A 20,659-nucleotide genomic window follows, 5' to 3' on the forward strand; every position below is an offset into this window, starting at 1 on the left:
CGACACCCGCACGGCCGGGCTGTGCCGGGGGCTCTCCCCGCCGAGGCTCGGGGCCGGCCGGCCTCGCCCACCACCCTACCGCGGGGCCGGGCCGCTCCCCCGAGCCGGGGGAGCCGCGGGACCCTCCCGGGGTGGTGGTCGTGGTCGGGGGGGGGGGGGGGAGGCTGGGACTCCCCGCCGGGGTCTCTCCGAGGGGAGGGGAGGGGAGGGGGGGGCGCCCGCCCACCCCGCGCTCCCGGCCGCGGAGCTCCGCGCGGGGGCGGCGCGGGCGCGGCGCTGCGGCGGGGCCGCGCCTGGCAGCGGCGGCGGGGAGGCAGCGGCGCCGCTCCCGCTCCCGCTCCGCAACTTTCGGGCAAACACCGCCCCCTCGCCGGCGGCTGGTAAGGGCCGGGTTCCCGCGCCCGGACGGGCCGGCGGGAGGGTGGCGGGGAGCCCTGCCCGCAGCCCACCTGCCCCCCCCTCCGCTTCCCGCTCCTTCCACGGGCGGCCGCCGCTGCGCCCAGCGCCGCGCACATGGCCGCGGGAAACTTTGGCGGGCGAGCCCGGCGGGCGCCGCGGGGACGCGACGGGACGGGACGGGACGGGAGCGGGGGGCGGGCGGCCGGGCAGGTGCGGGCGGGCCGGGGCTGCGCGTGTGCGGAGGGGAGCGGTGGCCCCGCAGCGCCCGGTGCGGAGCGGAGCGGGACCCGCCGCGGGGCAGGACGGGCCGGGAGGGGGGAAGAAGCCCCGGGGGAGGCGGCCTTTGGTTTGGGGTTTTTACGCCTTGCTGCGCCGGCGGGGTGCGGAGAGTAAGTTGCTGAGCGGTGTGTGCGCGGCGGGGGGGGGGGAGGGGGGGCGCACAGGGTTCAGGTGGAAAATGCAGGCAGCTCCCCTCCGGGTGTGTTTTTGAGGGTTGTTTTGGGGGTTTTGTTGGTTTGGGTTTGCTTGGTTTGGTTTCTTTTTGTTTGGTTGGTTTGGTTTTGTTGGTTTGGTGTTGTTTTTTTTTTAATAGGGCACAGAGGAAAACGTTAGTGCACAATGCTGAAATTGGTGATCTGGTCGCTGAGGCAGGTATCCGAAAAGCGGCAGTCGCTGGAGCAGCTACGTTACTGTCATTCTTCGTGCTAGCGTGAGGTTTATGTGCCTTTGCAAGGAAGGTCACTTTTTAGACACCCCCCCCATCCCACCCTCTTTTTGCTAAGCTGTGCATCAGCAGTGCGAATTCCAAGAAGCAGTAGGTGTTTCTTGGCATTTCAACTGGGATTTTGGAAAAGGAAGCCGGGTATTTAATGGGAAAAAAATTGCGATGGAAGGAAGGGATGCGGAGGCTGCACAGAGCCCTGGGCTTGCAGGCATGTGGAAGTTGTGGAAATAGGTAAAGGGTTGAAATTGGCATTTGGAAAATGGTGACTGTTTCTTTAGTTACTTAGATCATGGACGAATATAAGGGAAAATGGGCCACTAAGAATTTTTCCTGTTTTGCAGCTTGCTGTCAGCAGAAGGTAGAACATGTCCTTGAAGATATACAATTTTACATAAACAGCTGATGTTTACATAAGCCTAGATAAGTTTGTGAAAAACAGAGATAGCCAAAGATGCGGTGTTAGCTGAACTCAGCTATCCTGCTGTTTGTCTGTGTAATGATTTATCTTTTTGTTGTATTGTTGCAGCGTAAGAACAAAGTAAGCAGCTGTACCTTTACCAAAGCAACCACCTGCGTTCCACCTCTCCTCTGGAATGGACAATGGGATGGTCTCTGACTTTATCATGATCAAAAACTTCTTCCTCTTCTGCGTTTCCATGAGTTTAGCCAGCCACTTCGGGTGAGTTGCCGATTGCGTTTGAATTTTTGCTGTGTTTTTTTTTAAGGAAATGAAAGACCTTGGCTCCGTGTGGTGCGGAACAGCCGAACAAAACAAGCGGGCTTTGCGTTTCATCTTAACGTGCTGGTGTCAAGGGGAAAGGAGCGAGATTTGCTTTCCTGCTTAAATTTACTGTCTTGTATCGGTTCTCTATGCCCATAAAATGCTGTTGCGGGAGGGCTTGGGGGGCACAGGGAGCTCAGACCAGGCCTACGGCTGCTGAGTGCTCTGCCCTGGCATAGCACAGCGCGGGGCTGCGGTGCTCCCTGCCGCCGTGGCTTCGATGAGGGGGGGCTTGCACCTTCCCTCTCACCTGGTGGGTGCAGGCTATAGGCAGTAGTGAAAGCTGCAACAGCAGGACTCGGTGCGTGCTGCTAGCAGGTACAGGCTTTCCTAGTGAGTAAGCTAAGATCATGACTGCTCGGAAGGATGGCTGAGTTTGAAACTTGCTGGAATAATTAGAAATTGTGTTTCCCTGAAGCACACAACAAGGAATCCTGTTTCCTTCGTTTTGCTTTGGATGCTTTCCTGACGGTGATGTTCTGAAAACTGTATTGAGGAACTACGCCTACTGTAGCTCTTAGAAAAAAGAAAAAAAAACCCAAACCAAACAAACCCCCCCTATTTATATGTTTTTTCCTAAAGCCAGAGATCTTAAGAACTTTCCAAAATTGGGCTATGCAATGGAATCTAGAAAAAGCAATTTCGCAAGTGCTCTGGAAGCGTAGGTTGATTCTTTTTTGTGGAGGAGAACAATTATTTATGATTTCACCAGAAAAAAAATGAATCCTCCCAACGTGCTGATTCACAGGCACACCCATCAATTCCTTGCTATAAGAAGATACAAAATGGAGATGCAAATCAGTTTCTGATTTCAAGCAAAGTGATTTTTTTCCAGATTGGAACTAGGAGAATGACCAAACTTTGAGTGACGACTGTCTATGATGGAAGCAAAACTTAGTCCGGTCTCCACTGTGTGTCCTGTGTAGGCAGGCGGAAGCCTGTGACCACAGTGGCTTATATGAATGGTTGTAGGACTGCACACTACGAGGATGCAAAGAGCTGCACGCTGATTTATTCACCTTGGAAAAGCTTGATCCTGCTTTTGCTGTGGTCTAAGGCAAAAATCCCTGGACTTTGTGACAGAAACGAAGAGGGCTTAGATAGTGCGGGACTGGTTTTAAACTTGTCTTGACATGGTTGCAATTTGACAAAGTATTACCACATTGAGAAAATCTTGAGGACTATAACCTTAAGTCCTTCCTGATTGTCCGTCATCCCTGCAGAAGGCAGCACATCGCAATAGTAGAGCATGACCTGTTTGGTGTGAGGTCTTTTAACTATCTTACTCCTCTAACAGAAGAATAGTTAGATGGTTGCAAAAAACCTGAGGGTTTAATTCTCCCTTTTGACTCCAAAGCAAATACTGAATCTAAGTCCCAGGTAGGAATCGGTGTGACCTGTAACCTGGCAGATAATCAGAACAGGACAGTTAGGGGAAACTAGGACACTTGTTTTCTGCGAGTTACTCAAAAAGCTGCTGTGCACTAAAATGAGATCATCATGTAACCTCCCCCTCCGCCCCCCATTTCTGATCTAGTAATTTTAGTCTGGGCCTGCAGAGATAAGCAGCCCCAATTCGACGCACCATTCACACGCTGCCTTAGGGCTGAATTTTGACCCTGCTCAAAAGACAGAGGATGCTCCAGCGCTTCTGTTTCAGAGGCAGGAGCAGTTTCAGAGTGTAATTTGCTAAGTGCTTTGGGACTGACTCTTCAGGACGGAATGGTACAATTTACATGGAGGCTGGTATATTAACTGCAAGAATCTAATGCTGATAATACTTGCTGTTGCTACCAGGTTCTTCTTTATTAGCTTCATCCATGTTTGGACTGCACCGTTACGTTGCAGTGCATTTTGCAATGTGCTAGCTAAAAGTGATTGGTCAAACGAGCACAAATTAAAAAGCAAAATACAGTAGGACATTACAGATGAAGGCAGAGATTTGTCTGTAATTCTCCATAGTCATTCTGTATTTATATTAAATCATAAATACAGTTTTTGCTGACATAACCAAAGCCACCTTGGGGAATTTTGATGCACAATGCCTAGTAAAATAAACAGGAATTATGTATCTCGGTCTCCTAGGCTACTTCAGAAATCTCAGCAAAAGTCTGTGGTTAATGTTTAACATAAATGTGGAATGACTATCGAGAGTTATCCACATCAATAAGTGGTATAGAAGGACTGTAGACATAGTCGGTAGAAGTTATTTCAAGAAAAATCACTGAATTAAATTCAAAGATATAGATGAAACAAGAAGAGGCTGTGAAGCCCCCCACCGTTGTCGGTGTAACAGTTTTGTGAGTCTGCTTCTGCAGAAACAGCCCAGCACGAGTCAAGGGTTTTTCAAGCTTGCTTGAATTCAGCCTTGAGTTGTATAATGCTCTAACGAGTTCAGGTATTTTACTGAAGCATATCAAGATAGTTCGCAATTGTCTTGAAAGTAAACATTAATAATAAAAGTCAAATATAACCGTGACGAGTGTTTTCAGCTGAGACCAGGGTCTGACTCCTCGTGGGCCCTTGGGGAGCCCACGTAGCGGCAGCCCTGCGAGGGTTGGCCCCATGGGTGACCGCCTGCACCGAGGTCTCCCCAAGACGAGATAGCGCGTGGTTGGCCCCACGCCGGCCAACCTTACTGCATCCTGATGGTTTGGTTTTTCTGCAAGCCCCAGACTGTCCATGGGCACATCTCTGGGGACAGGCTGGTGACGCACAGTCCCTGTGCATTTGCGTTTTGGACGTGCAATTTCAGAAATGTGTCCGAGAGCCAAAACCGACAGGGACGGATGTTGTTGGTGTACCCGCAGTTTAGTTGCCATCTGCTAATAATATTTATAATAGTAGAAACACAGAAAACAGAAGATCCCAATTAAATGTAGCCAACACAAGACTTCTCTGTACACTGTAAGAATTCAGTCTGTGGTGTGTCTGTAGTTTCACATACTTTTCCACTAGCTCACAGCCCTTATCTCTAAGACCATAATCCTGCTATTTAGGCTAAACATACCTCTCCTTCGGGCTGTTATTTCAAGTTAGTCTCTGCAACCCTAAGCAGTTAGTTCTGCTGGGTTATCCCTTTCCAAGTACTTGCAGATGCTAGGGAGTTCTTCCTCGTATTTTTAAGACCAATTTTGTAAGAATTATCATATCCTTATGCAGCCATGCTTGTCTTTATTTTTTTTTATCCTGTTTTCCTTTCCTTCTCCATGTCTCCAGATAGCTTTTTGAACTCATTAGACAATTTTAATAATTGGAAAGCTAAGCGGGTACCTAGAACTGCTTGGAGGAGGCAGACAGACATCAGTCAATCCCTCTGCTGAACAGAAAGCTACAGCTTCAGCATCTCAGTTTCGCTTGGCCTGCCAGCTGGCCAGATAGCAGGTGCGTACCTGCAGGCCATCCAGCACGGGCTTGGTGCAGGACCAGCCGTGGCACGCGTTGCCTCCTCGTGATGCTGCAGGTCAGTGACCTGGGAGCTGAGACTACTGGGAGGTGTGTAATGACCCTGGGAGAGATTAGGGATATTGAGAGGGGCGTTAAGGTGCAAGGGGGTGAGGACGATAAGACGTCGCCCTTTGAAGAACAGGCTTTCGTTGCACTGCTCGCAAATTGCTCGTTCCCAGAAGGGAGTAAAATACTGCTCTTGCTAAATAAAAGAATGAAATTATTCTTTAAGTGTCTGTAAAGACCATTAAAGTTTCGTCATTTTAGTCAATCCTCTATCCTAATCTGATGGGAAAGAACTGAATCTTCATTGCACAAATTCACAAAGTATCAGCATTTTTAGATCTCAAGAATCTGTAAGAAAGGGATGGCAAGAAGCTAACTTAGAAAAGTAAATCTTTTTCCTTTGATGCCTGGCCAGCTGGCAGTATCCAAAAGTGTGCAAGTGCGTTCTCCACTGTCTTTTCCACAAACTGTTAATTTGGCTGAAGTTCTGGTATAATTCCAATCCTATTAAAGCAAGTTATTGGAAACTCTACTCCTGAGAGAGAGAGAGAAAAATACAACTTTCAATAGCAAAATACTCTTCAGTTATTTTTCCAGTGTCTCTTCCCCACGCCCCCCCACCCTCCCGAAGTTTTGGGAAAATCATGACATATCTACCATATGTTTTCCTCTTATTACAACTAAGATGAATAGTACCTGTCATGATTTTGATTAGATGGCAAAAAAGGCAGTGATGTTTAAAATGGTAAACTGTGAACTCATCAGAAGAGGTAGCTGATCATCCTCAGAGTTATTACTTTTTACACAGATGGGTCTCTTCTGTGGCTTCTGATTTTTTCAGTCACCCTGAAATTGCAGTATTAAATAGATGTGATGAGAAGTATTCCTGGTTGGTTTAGTTTATGCTCAATAATGAGCTTTAAATGTAATTATCTTTGAATTTTCTTAGCATTTTCCTAAGGTTCTTTGTCTGCTACGAAAGCATTTTTGGTTGCAGAAAGGCAAGAATGTGCTTACCTACTAATATGTTGATAAAACCTAATCTTTAGCTGTGTGGAAATATTTTATTTAGGATCTCACCTGTTTGTTCTCTATTCATAGAGCTATAGTATCTCATATATGCATGTAACTTTGCAAGTATGGTTTAAAGGTCTTACGTCATAAAAGACAACCTCAGCACTCACTCCAAAATGCGTATTTCACCAGCAATCTCAAAAATAGAAATGAAATGCTAACTTTTCTGTGAAAGAAAAAGTAACATTTGCATTAATGGCAAACAGTGATCCATCTACAAATGCAACTTCACATAATACTGACATTTCGCCAAAATTCAGTATCAGATGCTGCCTTTTTCGGGTGAAGCGACCTGCCAAATCTAAATTGGATTGCAGTTTTGCAGATGAAGTGCAGACTTTTTATGAATCTTCACCCTAGTTGTTTCTCTATCTTTTTCATCTCTTAATTAGCTTTTCTTGTGGAGATACAAAAGTATTTTGGTATTTGAGGTGTGTATACTATTCTTGTGAAAGATGTACATAGCTGAGATGGAAGGAAGCAGCATCAATTACTCTTGTTAGGTTCAGAGAAGCAGTTATGAGAACTAAGTATATTTGTCCCATCCCCATAAAAATAGTTCAATGGAAGTCTTCCCTCTGAGTTCAATTGGCTTTGAATTCAGCCATAAGCACTAAAAATAACAAGCTTTTTCAAGAGCAGAGAAACTAGTGAAGCTTTGTGTCCTGTGCCCCCAGCACCGTACCTTTGCAATAATCCCAGCTCTGTGTTTGGCATCCCTTGTTCTCATCTCCCATTGCAACATCTACGTTTTACCTCTGCGGTCCTTTTCTCCCAGGATCTTTCCTAATCACCCTGCAAGTCTCCTCCATATCTCTTAATTAGCAGAGAGGAGGTGGGCTGGTTTTGCTGAGGCTGTTTCTGAACTACATGCATGCTGACTGGCCCAGTCAGCGAGCCAAAGGGAATAGATGACTGCTGACCTCACATTTTTACTTAATGAGGCACTAATTTAGACCGCTCTCCCCTTGTCTAGTCACTGCTTCTCATGAAACTTGTAGGAATGAAATGAAGTTTGATCTCTCCGCTTCTTTGTCAGATGCATTGGAAAATGAAAACGGGTTCGTACATTGATACGGTGAAGCAGGCGGACAGCATGATGCATATCTCTTTCTTATGAAAAAAGGAAGCTAGAATAAATGAGAAAAGTTTAAAATAGTGTTCCAGGATTTTACCAAAGCATTAGTTACGGTTGCTGCATATGAAGAGCCTCTGTAACTTCTGTAACTTCTGTCTCCTGCTTGTATTTGTTAGGCTGCTGCTTGTAAATATTCACCTTTACATGGTGAATTCCTTTGACTACGATTGACAAAAAAGTATACAGTCTTTTGTCTTGAATGGTCCAGCATGCAAGGGTGTCTAACGTTTCTGTAATCAGTTGCATCTGCTGGATTAACTGTCTCTCATTACAGTCAAACATGTCTGCCACATCGTCTGCCTCAGTTACTCTCTAGAGGTTGTGGTCACAGCAATTAATTTGGTCTTCTGACCACAGAGAGCTGGGATGGCCTGAAACTGGGCGAGATTTGCGGCTACGCCTCTGCCTGCAGCGAAGGGGAGCTCCGTGGTGGCCCTGGGCTCGCCGGTGTTGAGCTTGTTGAGGGTCGTGGCAGTGCTGACGGCACTCGGAACGCGAGGAGCCTCCTCGGCCGGGTGTTTGCGTGTGCTTCGGCGTTCCTGGGAATTGGACCTGTGCTCCCACCGCTACCCTTTTCTGAGAGGCTTTGCAATTGTTGTTTTTCCCGCAGAAGCACACAAGCTGTAAGGGGAACCGGCGCAGGACTGGGGGTCCCCATGTCTGTGAGGGGCCAGCAGCTCATCCTGAGCCAGGGCTCAAGTCACTAAAACTTCCAGACCCTTTACGTGGGTGTCAGCAAGGTCCCACTGGTGTAATACCAGGTTGAGGTCCCTTGTCTTTCTTTGTATAAATCCTGTTCTGTTAGGTAAGCCTAAAGCATATGTTACTAGCATTCTGCAAGGCAAGCTGTTCAGAGGGATGCTTTGAGGTTCTCTCTTTATTTACTGATTTATTTCCCTGGGGACTGGTAGTAAATAAACATGGATTTTTTAAATTTTATTATCTCTGAGTGACTGGCTCACATCGAGTTCAGGTTGTTGGAGTGTAAGTGATTCCTGTCTGCTGGCAGGGTGCATGAGGCAAGGTACGGTTCCTAGTGGGGCCATGGGCCCTGTTGCAGCTGGAGCATTTGTTGGCGATTTCAGCAGAGACTGAAACTTGAATAAGCACTGAATGTGAGCAAACTTGCTGTCTTAAGAGGTGCTCATTGCTTGCTGCAGGTGAAGCATGCTTATGGATAAACTTCTGTGGCTGTTCTTTAGGTATGCAAAGGCATTAGTAGGCAGGGGATTCTCCTAAGCATCATTAAATGAAAATCAAATGGACTTACAGCTGTTACAGTTGTGCTGTGAGCAGCTTCCTAGGCCTGAGCCATGGATTAAATGATGAAATAAAAAAGAGTTCAGAATAAAACCAGATCTGGCCCAAATGATATAGAATGAGGCCCACTACACATTGCTGTTATTTGCATACTACAAGGGAGGACTAATTTATGCAAAAGAGAGAGGAGGAGTGAAGAACTGTTTTTTCTGTACTGCAGCATGTTTTTTCAGATACCCCAGTGATCTCGGGTGGGATTTTTGAATTCAATGGGAGTTCCTTATTCTCAAATAAGGTTAGAGTTCATTCTTTGTTCTCACAAAAAATTACAGAAACTGTGGAAATTAGCAGCTGTTTGGCATGTAAGGATTAAAGAGTACATTGAGGCGGACTTGAAGGAGTGTCCCCAGGCAAACCCGTGCAGCTCCCCTGCCAGCTGGTGCAGTTCCCAAAGACTGGAGAGCTAATCTGGGGAAAAACCAGTAACGGCTTTGGCTGGCCCTGGGAGCTGACCTTGCTCCCTGCAGGGGACGGTGACTTGCCAGCGCTGGGGAAATGGTGGGGCTGAGGTGGGGCAGGGCAGCGCAGGGGACTGGGATCTCCCTGTCTATTATGGCAAGAGGGTCAGTGGGCTCGGGTGTCCCCCGTCCAGCACCCCAAGGTTGTACCTCCATGGCATGGGTCCTTCCTTGGGTCCTCCTCCTCCAGGGAGAGCTATTTATGATTGCTTATAGCAGTGGGGAAAACGCTGCAGCTCCCTGTGCCTCTCAGCTGGAGCGGCAGGAGGGGGCAGAGGCTCGGAGGCTCCGTCACAAAGTTCGCTTGAGACTTGAAGCCCCTTGAGGCCAGCACACCTTTTGATGTGTTTCTTTCCATTTGCATAAAACAGCTTCTCGCAAACGCCAACAGCATCGGGAAAAGAGGACGCCAATGATAACATCACTATATTCACCAGGATCTTGGATGGTCTGCTGGACGGCTACGACAACCGACTGCGCCCGGGACTCGGAGGTAGGATAACTCATTTGCTGTGGCCGGACCCCTGCTATGCGGGACCATCGCCTACATGATGCCCTCCCAAATGGGTACCTGCTCTCGGCATGGGCCTTGATGAAGGAGTTGTGTTTCATTAGCTAAACGAAGCCCAGAAAGTAGATTTGTCTCCTGGCAAACGGGGCACAATACAAATATCACGGAAAGTCGTCTTCTTTCAGTCATTGAGGTCATTTGAGGTTGGGTTAGGAGAGCTTATGTGATGCATTTTTTCTGTAATTGAGTACAGTCTGGTTTGTGTTTTTTTTCATTCTGGTACTTCCTAAGGTGAGCGAGACAGGGTGCTAGCAGGTTGCTGCAAGGTTCCTTCACTGGTCAGCATGTATAAAATTATGCTGGTGACAAAAATCTCTGTTAAAAACAGATCCCCAAACCATCCACTTTTAGACAGCTACAGCAAATCTGTATTGATACGTCATTTTGATAACCTCTACAGCAGCTATTTTAAAACCACAACATGTGAATAGTTGCTTGCCATCCTAACCTTGTTGAGCCCTCCTTCAGCTCCAGAAATCCCCCAGATTTCTCTCATCTTCTACCCATGTGTAAACCATCTGTTATGTTTCTTCCTGGCCCTTTTTTATCTGGCTACCCCCACCCCTTCGTCTTGGGAGACCAACACATTGCTTTCATCCCTTTCTCTCCTTCTTCTCTCACTTTACACAGAGATGCTTGAAAATAGGGCTCGATGCTCCTATCTTATGTAACAAACTTCTGAAATTTCTGCCCTTAAATTAAATTAGTCCTGGATTTGAAAAGATGCCAGAAGGACTTAGAGTCTTGAGGGTAGAATTAATTTCACCTAACTTCGGACATCTATAATATAGATGTCTGAAATTGGGCAGATCACCCAAGCCAGTGGAGGGGAATATGTCCTTCCAAGATACACTTCATCTCATCCTATAGTAGGTATGGAATGTGTGCCAGCAATGTGTGCTTACAGCCAGAAAGCCAATCCCCTCCTAGGCTGCATCAAAAGAAGTGTGGCCAGCAGGCTGAGAGAGGGGATTCTATCCCTCTACTCTACTCGTGTGAGTACTGCATTCAGCTCTGGGGCTCTGAGCATGAGAAAGACTCGGACCTGCTTGAGCGGGTCCAGAGGAGGGCCATGAAGATGATCAGGGGGCTGGAGCACCTCTCCTGTGAAGAAATGCTGAGAGAGTTGGGGTTGTTCAGCCTGGAGAAGGGAAGGCTCCAGGGAGACCTTAGAGCAGCCTTCCAGAACCTAAAGGGGGGGCCTGCAGGAAAAATGGGGAGGGACTTCATTTTACAAGGGCCTGTAGTGATAGGAAAAGGGGTAATGGCTTTAAACTGAAAGAGGGTGGATTTCGATTAGATATAAGGAAGAAATTCTTCCCTGTGAGGGTGGTGAGGCACTGGAACAGGTTACCCAGAGAGGCTGTGGATGCCCCATCCCTGGCAGTGTTCAAGGCCAGGCTGGATGGGGCTTGGAGCAACCTGGTCTGGTGGAAGGTGTCCCTGCCCATGGCAGGGGGGCTGGAACTAGGTCATCTTTAAGGTCCCTTCCAGCCCAAACCATTCTGTAATTCTGTGATCTATGATCAAAACCTGTCGGTCAGAGGAATTGCATCCTTGGAGGGCTTGTTTCTTTCCACTGCTTATAAGAAGAGAGCCTGGGCTCCCAAAGGTCAACAACTGCATTTGATCACGGATGAAATTCCTCCACAAACATCTTCTTAATGTCAAGCTTTTGGGGATTTTTGAGTGATTCAGAAATTGTTAATTGAGAAATGCATCACAAGCACATATTTGCATCTTAAAGCAATTACTAATGCAGAGCCTATATTTATTACAGAGAGAATAACTCAGGTGAAAACAGACATCTATGTTACCAGTTTTGGTCCTGTGTCAGACACAGAAATGGTAAGTTTGAGCGTGTGGCTGCCAACTCCATTATATTTACTTCACTAAAGTAATTTTTGGAACCATCGCTTCTATTCAGATCCTGCAATACCTCGACTGTTTCTTTGTGCCAGGAATACACGATTGACGTTTTTTTCCGACAAAGCTGGAAAGATGAAAGGCTGCGATTCAAAGGACCTATGCAACGCCTCCCTCTTAACAACCTGCTCGCCAGCAAGATTTGGACCCCGGACACTTTTTTCCATAATGGCAAGAAGTCTATTGCTCACAACATGACAACCCCAAACAAACTTCTGCGCCTGGAGGATGACGGCACTCTGCTGTATACTATGAGGTAATAAGTGGGATCGATTTCTTCTGATGCTGATTCCCAGCTAGCTCTGCAAATACTTGTGGGGAACATCACTTCCCCCACTCCTAGCAGAGCCGGGAACCAATCTTTCACACATATTTATGTGAATATCAAGAAAAATGGAAAACATAATCGCTGCCTACGAGTACCAATTAATTTGTAGCTTCTGAATACTGCTAGTGCTTAAATATTTCCTTTGATTAAATGGAAGGCATATTCTCAACAGATTTGATGATTCAGTCCAGCTTATTTATGAAGATCTGTTCTCTCTCACTGTTTGTATTTGCAGCTGCAGTGCTGATTGCAGGAGAACTGCCTCCAAGGCCAGAAACTGAGATCTTGTTCTGGGGCAGTGCATCTTGAACCCTGGGAGCTTTTATTTTTTTTTTTTTCCTTTTATTTCACTAACAATGCTAAAAGGCAAATCATCATAGGGATAAATGAAATAAGCTACCAGCACTGTGAAGCTGCTTTAGCAAGTACTTTCCTGAAAATAAAACTGGCACATTATATTGGCAGAGAAGCAAATTGGTGTCTCAGATCTTCAGGGTCATGCTCCTCATCTGATTAGAGGATACTGTCAAGCTTCATCATTGCATAACCTAGATAGAAAATATAATATCATTGTTGTTGGAGGATTGTCTGAAATTCTTCTCAGGCCAAATCCCACATTGGTGTACGGCAATTTGCTCATTAAAGGTAATTAGCCTGTAGTAATTAAGACTGCCATCTATCTTCAACAGGGTTTTCTCCAACAGCGTAGTCATACGGACAACACTTGGAAAAGAGATGAAAGAAAAAACCTACCAAGCAAGACAGTGTTATTCTAAGCTTTTCACATATGAGCCCAGAGTGGTGCCTGAGACCCAGCAAAGTGCTTGGGAGCCTGAAGTGAGGTGCTGAGATGCCCGTGTTTTCAGCAGGCAGCCCGCAATGAGGGGAGGGGGGAGCTGAGCAGAGCCAGCAGCCACCCAGTGCCGCATACTGGGAGGGCGAGCCCCGAGCTCGCTCCCGGTGCCCAGTGGTTAAGACTCATTGGGGCTCAAGGGGATTATGCTTTCGTACGCAGGCACCTGGAGCTTCCCAGATTTTACTTCAGGTGTTTTTGACTTGTTTTATTTATTTATTTATTCTGGCCCTAGTCTTAAATCCTTTCTTCTGAAAGGAAAAGAGATGTAGGAGAAGTAAGGTATCCTTATGTAAGTCCTTGCAGCTTTAGACCATCACAGTTGTAACTGCACTGGCACTGAAAAGGCTTAGACGTGATAGAGGTCATGTTTAAAAGAAGGAAAAAACCCCCTCATTTTCTCTTCTATTATGTGTGTTGCTGTTCTTACTAGCCCCAAGTTAGTGATCTCTGCAATAATAAACTGAAACAATGTGAGGATACACATACACACTTAAATAAATGTCAGAATAACTATGAGAGAAACTTATTTTCACAAAAATATTTGTAACGCTGGCCTTAAAATCAGTCTCACCGCTGCTAGGACTGTACTAGTACCACTCCAGAGACTGCTGCAGAGGCAATTCCCAATTACCTGTTTAAATTACTTGTGTAAGTAAAGTCCAGATCAGGCTCGCAGTCAGCCTGGAGGAAAACATTACATTTTGTAGCAGATTTGCAGCTGGCATGCTGTTTCTGTGCAAGCGCTGGGTTTTGCAGTGTTAAAGAAATGCGGTGAAGCACTGATTCGTGAGTCAATGAGCTGAGCCACCTGAGGCAGAGCAGCAGGACCTGGGTGAGCGAGACCTGGGGGAGCTCGCCACTGAATCCGAGTTACTTTGCCTCTCCTGTGACCCTGGCAGAATACTGTCACATTACATGCCACAGGCCATAGGTATATTAAGGAAAAGACAGTGCCCTGCTCAGCATATGCAGCTGGAGAAAAATCTGGGTTTGACTCAGACTTTCTCATCGTCCCACTCAATCCCATTTCTCCTGGTTTCCACGGGGGGGAAAGCTCTTTGGGATTGATGTTTTTGTAGGCTACAGACTTGACACAGAATGCTTTTGTAACCTAAAAAACATGCTACATAACTTTTTTTTTTTTTTTTTGGTAGAGTATTGTGTGTGGGTGTGCATGCGTGTGGAAATAAATTCCCACTAACCATGGTGTATGTGATAAGAAATGGAGCGCAAAGCTTTTTAAATAGCTTGCCTTCCACTATTGCAAGTAATAACTTTAAAAATAAAGGAGTGTCTATGCTATTCTGTTTAAACACAAGTCAGGAGACTGCTTTTGTAATGTGTATGGAGCTGTGGTACTTTAGGGACAGCAGTTTTTCCGTGATGGGCATTTCAGCAGCATGAGCGATGCTCTGCCGCGAGGTGGCTTGAGGATCCCACCCCAACCTGTGCAGAGGTGGCTGTGACGTGCAGCCAGCCCCTACAGCTGCCTTTGCACGTCCTGACAAAGGTAGCATCTCGGCAGCTCTGCCTAGCATGGCTTTCAGAGAAGATTGGCAGTGCTGGGCTTTTTGAGGGGAGAGCTGCTTGTCTCGGCAGTGGTGCACTGGTTGAAGGTACTGGGTCTTAGCCGGGGCTTGAGCCCCGTCTCCTGTAGCTCCCATCACGCTTACTCAGTTCTCAGGATCTGGGGATGTGGAGACAACCCTCTGTCAGCTCTGCATTCCCCTCGTTTCCAAGGAGGAATTGCGAGCTTCCCAGACTGTACGTAGGAGTGATCCGTGCGGGGAGGATTGGACCCTCTGTCATTGACGGAGATGCCTGAATTGCTTCTGCAACCTTGCGTCTGGCTGCTTGAACAAAGAGGAGGAAAGCAGCCGAGCCCATGCTGACCTTCCATCTTATTTGACTTCCAAATATACCAAAAATGATCAGCTGAGCAAACTTCTGGCTTTAGCACTTGTCAGTACATATGTTTTCATCATACATGTGTTTACTTATAACGGAAAATGTGGTTTTTGCATATTGCATTTGATGATGTGTTGTCTAGGTTAGAACTTGATGGGATATATGTTGCTAGGGATATCAGATAAATGGGCTTCTGTATACATGTAGTATTAAAACACTTCTGCATGAATACAGTAACACAACATGCTCTTTAGACAGATTTCATAAGCAGTAGGATTCTCTGCAGGGAATGACTTAATAATTCTGGTTGTCTTTGATTTGGTAGGCCCTATTTGTTTTATTTTATTTATTATATTTATCAAATACACTGCTGAATTGAATGTTGCAAATTCTGTTTCTGCCCCTAGAGGGGAGTATTGTTCGTGTCTACACTTTTTAATGATTTTATTTATTTATTTATTTTTAGTAAGAGCACCGTGGTAAAAAAGCACTAGCAAATAAGCTTCATATTTCATTAATCTGTATAGAAAATAGCTTTGTAAATGCAGGCAAAAATTTGATTCTTTCCCTTTAAAAGCTTAAAAGATATTTAGTTTATCTTATCTGAGAAATAAATGTTGTAAAAAGCATAAAATTCATTTACTCCATGAAACTGTTCTGAAAAATGGAGACAGTGATTTAAGCAACATTTTCAGGCTAAGAAGACAACCAGCAAGTCTCACTGAGCTGCATTTTTTCACTCAGTGGGAATTGGCTATACAGGCAGAAGCTTTGATAAACTTTACTGTAGAATGCCAGGAAAAAAGCTGCGAAGAAGCCAGAAATCCTATGAAGTAGAGCATGCTGACTAGAGCTAAACTTTTGGACCATAAATTAACTTTTCGCCAGCAGCTCCTATGCATTTTTTAATGATTTTTTATCATCTTGTAGATATTAAAAATCTTTTGCTGTCATCCCAAGAGCTAGGCTCCTTAGAGGCCCATTCTCACTGTCATTTTGAAAGGACCCCAAACCCCTTTTGCTACTACTAGGACTGCCCGGCATCTGATCCAATTTGAGATTTTAAATGTGCCATGGTCACCTATCTGAAGAGCGTACAAACAGATTTTTCCCATGTTATTATGAAGACTGAAGGTTGCCAGCAATCCCAAGAGTGTTTACAGTTTAAACTGTCCCCTTAATCTGCAAATGCATAATTTATCAGCTGGAGACTGCAAACGTTTGTCAGTAAGGTGTTAAGAAACTCCAAAATTTTTAGTGCAGCCCTGAAATACAGTTATCTTTACCGCTCCTGAAAGATATTTGAAATTCAACACTGGGTAGGATGGCTATCCACTTGATGGCAGCATAAACACGCTGCTTGCTCTTCTGTAGCAAATACACAGGCTTATCTAGGCTGAAAATATTGTTTTACATTAGCACTGAGAGTCAAAATTGTATGTGCAAGTGTACATGGCCTGGATGCATGTTAGCACAAAATCTGCTCTTCTATGAAGCGCTTGATTAGCAAGCTAACCATTTTATGCTGTAGAGCTATTGATTATAAAACGTGGTGACTGGAAAATACAGTGCTGCTTTCAAGATTTCCATTAGGAAAGTCAGGTTTCATTTGCTTGGTGTTTTTAAGGGAAAATTAGGACAAGGGGTAACAGCTTTAAACTGAAAGAGGGTGGATTTAGGTTAAAGGAAGAAATTCTTCCCTGTGAGGGTGGTGAGGCACTGGAGCAGGTTGCCCAGAGAGGCTGTGGATGCCCCATCCCTGGCAGTGTTCAAGGCCAGGCTGGATGGGGCTTGGAGCAACCTGGTCTAGTGGAAGGTGTCCCTGCCCATGGCAGGGGGGCTGGAACTAGGTGATCTTTGAAAGTCCCTTCCAACCCAAACCATTCTGTGATTCTATGAAAATTACTCCATGAAAAATGTGTGGGTTCTCAAGTGCTGACTTTGCCAGAAGTCGGCATTTCCCAGATGCGGGTTTGCTTGCATGGCCCTGAGCGAGGAGTAACCAGCAAATCTACACTTTAAAATGAACCCTTAGTTTTCAATCAGCCAGCTGTCCAGATGGGAACATTTCTGTTCAATTTGAATATGTTGTTCTTATTTCAAAGGGAAGATTTCATTTATGCATCCATTTATATTTACAGAAAGGGATCTGTCAATGCTTTTGGGCATTGTATAAATATTATAAAGCTAATTAGGAGCTATCAAGCCATACAAATATGCATGCCCTTTCCCTGTGTTAGACTTGCTGCCCTTTCTTTCATATTCAAGCTTCAAACTGCCTGAAGCTGGAAGAAAAAAAGAATTTCTTCACATTGGGCTGAATCTTGCAGAGTGATGAAAATCTGCCGTGGTGGCAAGGACTCTCATCTGCTTTTCATCAATTCAGATTTTGACAGAGCGAGAGAAAATAGGGATATATGAAGTGAAGGGCCCTTCCCCGAGGATAGCAGCAGGATTCTTGTTTTAACACCAAGCCTATCTATCGGTTCCCATCTCTCTGCTTTGACTGCACATTGGCCCATTTCTCAAAAGTTGTCCTTCAAGAAACCGAGATTTGTTGTTTTGAAAAATCCATGACTGGAGCTACCCACAGGAGGAGAAAGGCATCAGAGTCGTCTGTGGTGTAACACATTCAAAATGGGCAATTATGACCTGCCCAAATACAGTCCCTATGCAGAGCACATGACAATAGCCTGTTCTGCTGGTAAGAAAAGTGGGCAGAGCCCTGCAGAGATCTCTATCACAGAGAAAGGAACTTGCACAGCAAGGGCAGAATTGATTAAAAGACAAAACCCAAACCAGAACCAGCCCATCCCTGGATGAGGGAGATGCTTGCCTGGAATTTGAGGGGTTACAAAAGGTTCAACTTTAGTTCCAGGTCTGTGCTAAGCACAGAAGCAGACCCAACTTTCCCTTGGGGTTAGCTGGTACAATTTCTGCCAAATTCCCTTGTGCTCCCCCTGCTTTATAAGGACGAACCAGGAGGGCCGACCTCATGTCCCAGGTGTGCATGGAGGGATTGGGGTGACTGAAGAGAAACCGGAGGGAAGCACTGCCCTGATGGGTACCTCCCGAGCACCCCCAGGAAATCACAGCTGCGTTGGTGACTCTGTCTTTGCCCAAATCTGCAGACAGGTCCCAGCTGCTGCAGCTGGGGACTTCAGAAGTACCTGGTAGATCCTTAAGAATTGTTATGGCTATGCTACCTTTTTTTATTACCAGGGGAGGATAACATTAGAGTGAACTCCCTAGTCATTTCACTTAAACTGAAATTAAAAACTTCATCTGCCTAATCGGAAATACTGTCCCCTGAAGCACATTTATGTTTGTGCTGAAATATCAGACTGCCAATGAGCAATCTAAAATAGGCTGTGGTGGAGTGCACTGGGCAGGATGGGTGGATTCACCTCAGTTAATTTTACTCATCTGTAACATTGATGGCTGCAGCTGAGCCTCTTGGCTCAGAATTGCTCCTAGTGCAGGGGAGAGACTTTCTTAAGGAGTTAGTTGTCTGCATTATTTCAGATATCTACTTTAGTATGAAATATGCTTATTTCTCTCCACTCACACTTTCGGGGGTTCCTGGTTTTTTCACAGTGGCAGAAAAAGGAGCATAGGGTAACTACTGTTACTACTGAGGTCTACGTTTAGTCACGAGTCCCATCCTACTTTCTTATTTCCATTGGTGTTTCCCACCCCTATCCTCCTGTAGCCTGGAGATTGGTAGCGTGCCAGCTGCCTAAAGCTATGGGATGTTCTGGCCAGCAGCGGGTCCTGTAGCTGTGCTGAGGAGGACTTGCACAGTTTCCTCTCCATGCAACGTAAAGCCCAAGGTTGTGCAAGCGTAGCACGTGTGAGCGCACTTAACTTGGGTTCAGTCCTCCACTTTTGTCTAGGTGGGTGTAGGAGGGAATATAGTGCACCTTAGGAGGAGCTCAAGAAACCCCAATAAATAGCAATCCTGCCTTCGCTCGTTTAGGTGAAGGGAAGAGCCCGTAGGATGTTGGTGAGGAAAGGGGTGTCTAGCAAAGGATGCCACAGGCCAGCTAGCTGCTGGGGGGTGACGGGTACCTGTGGCTGAGTCAGGAGTGGAGGATCAGGAAGATGCATTTGAGGGCTTAGGTGAGATAGGGTTTTGCAGGAAGTGAGGGTAGAAGGGTTTTGGGGAGCAGGATACTTGGTACTGATGGTGGTCACTCAGGAATAACTAGAAGGTACTGCAGGTTGGGATATAGATATCTGAAGTAGTCAGGGAGGAAAAGCATGTGTGTGAGGAATAAAGGGCTTAGGGAGGCTGGAGAGTGGCTCCAAGCCACTTCAGAAAAGAAGACAGGAAGGGCCTCGTCTAAGATGCTTCAGAAATGTCTGATCAGATGAACCTATTATGGTGGAGTGAGAAATTAATCCTGGATCGTGTTATACCACAGTTACCCTGAAGGAAGCTCTTGGTAATTTGCCCTTCCCTGAAGGCTTCATCAAACCAAAATACCAACATATATAGCTGAGTAAAGTTGTGCAATGGGCATGGGTAGGAATAGTCTTCATTGTCTCATTCCATTCCTTTCTACTTGGCTTCTTCAGCCTTTCTGCAGGAACGTGCCTTGGTGTGATGTTGCAAATGAAAAAAATGCACATGGGTTTTCATTTAAATAAGTAGTCCGCTGGCAGTGCCTGTTTCTAGTCTTTTGTTTGGTCTGTTCTGTAGAAGTCTTAAGATGTTGCCTTTGAAGACCTCAGTTACTTTTTAAGAGGGATTATGTTAGCTTATCTTATATTGATGTTTAGCCTGACTTACTCCATTTTCTACTGTTAAATTTAAATTTCCTGAAACCACATACACAAATCTGTATCTTACAGTCATTCCTATCCCTCAAAAAATTCCAAACTGTTATTTCTATCTGGTTGCTCTAAATGATGAAGCAGGTCATCTTCACCAGGCTCTAGCTAAAATCCGGAGCTTGTGTCTGTTATAAGCACTATATACAGTATAAAATCCTAGGAAGAATTTCTGCAAGCAAGGCTGGCCTTCCCTTTGCATACTTCTGTCAGGAATTTGGGCCAGGAAACTTTGGGACCAGAAGGGATGATAAAACCCTGGATTATTTTAATGGCTCGGTCAGACTTCATAAGGTTGTCTCATTGCTCCACAGTCATCTCTTCAGTGACTAATGCACTCATGTGCCCTGTCCATGTAAAAACAGTACTGTGTTTTGACTTGGAAATTCAGCTGAAAGATAAGGAAAATTAGCAAAACCTCCTTTGTCAAAATAATAAATACCTGCTATGTTTCTGCCATTAACCATGCATCTTAAAAACATCAGTTACGCAGACTGATTTCAGCATCAATTAAACTCTATCTCTAGGCTTGCTCAGTCCAGTGGTAGAATATATATCTCACCCTTTCCACCTGCTTTTGCTTTTCTGTCTCTTCTGAAGGTGTCACGGAGTTGACCTGTCACTGAGGTGTAGGCACAGCTCTGTCATCCCTGTTTGCACACAAGGGCACGGGGGTCCCTGCCCTGGGGGAAATAGTACCCCACTGATCTTGATAGGAACCGGGAGCTCCCATCCAGCTGCATAACTGCGTCTTTGTCCTGGGGAAGTCTGGGTGGCGAGAAGGAGCCAAGTACATTGTTGAACATGGTTTAGCATGGGGACAGTCAAATGTCACTAGGAGATTCAGCCCTTCCTTCTCTCAGGTTGCACTATAGCAAACAGGTGCT

General features: G+C 45.7%; 2 protein-coding genes across 5 annotated transcripts in view; one reads left to right on the forward strand and one right to left on the reverse strand.

The window, feature by feature from the left end:
* GABRB3 (gamma-aminobutyric acid type A receptor subunit beta3) overlaps positions 1 to 20,659 on the reverse strand; it is a 195,188-nt gene that overhangs the window by 144,887 nt on the left and 29,642 nt on the right. The window lies entirely within an intron of this gene.
* The window catches only part of GABRA5 (gamma-aminobutyric acid type A receptor subunit alpha5), a 58,048-nt gene continuing 37,671 nt past the window's right edge, over positions 283 to 20,659 (forward strand). Inside the window, exons 1-5 of one of the 3 annotated variants that reach the window (XM_049834268.1) lie at positions 283 to 380; positions 1,650 to 1,802; positions 9,719 to 9,840; positions 11,699 to 11,766; positions 11,880 to 12,100. In XM_049834268.1, coding sequence (XP_049690225.1) covers positions 1,717 to 1,802; positions 9,719 to 9,840; positions 11,699 to 11,766; positions 11,880 to 12,100 — 497 coding nt within the window. In that variant the 5' untranslated portion in view covers positions 283 to 380; positions 1,650 to 1,716. Of the gene's footprint in view, positions 381 to 845; positions 1,051 to 1,249; positions 1,355 to 1,649; positions 1,803 to 9,718; positions 9,841 to 11,698; positions 11,767 to 11,879; positions 12,101 to 20,659 lie in introns of those variants that run through there. The other 2 variants (XM_049834266.1, XM_049834267.1) reach the window with 2 other exon arrangements.

The sequence above is a fragment of the Accipiter gentilis genome, chromosome 31 (genome assembly GCF_929443795.1).
Source record: "Accipiter gentilis chromosome 31, bAccGen1.1, whole genome shotgun sequence".
Lineage (NCBI taxonomy): Eukaryota > Metazoa > Chordata > Aves > Accipitriformes > Accipitridae > Astur > Astur gentilis.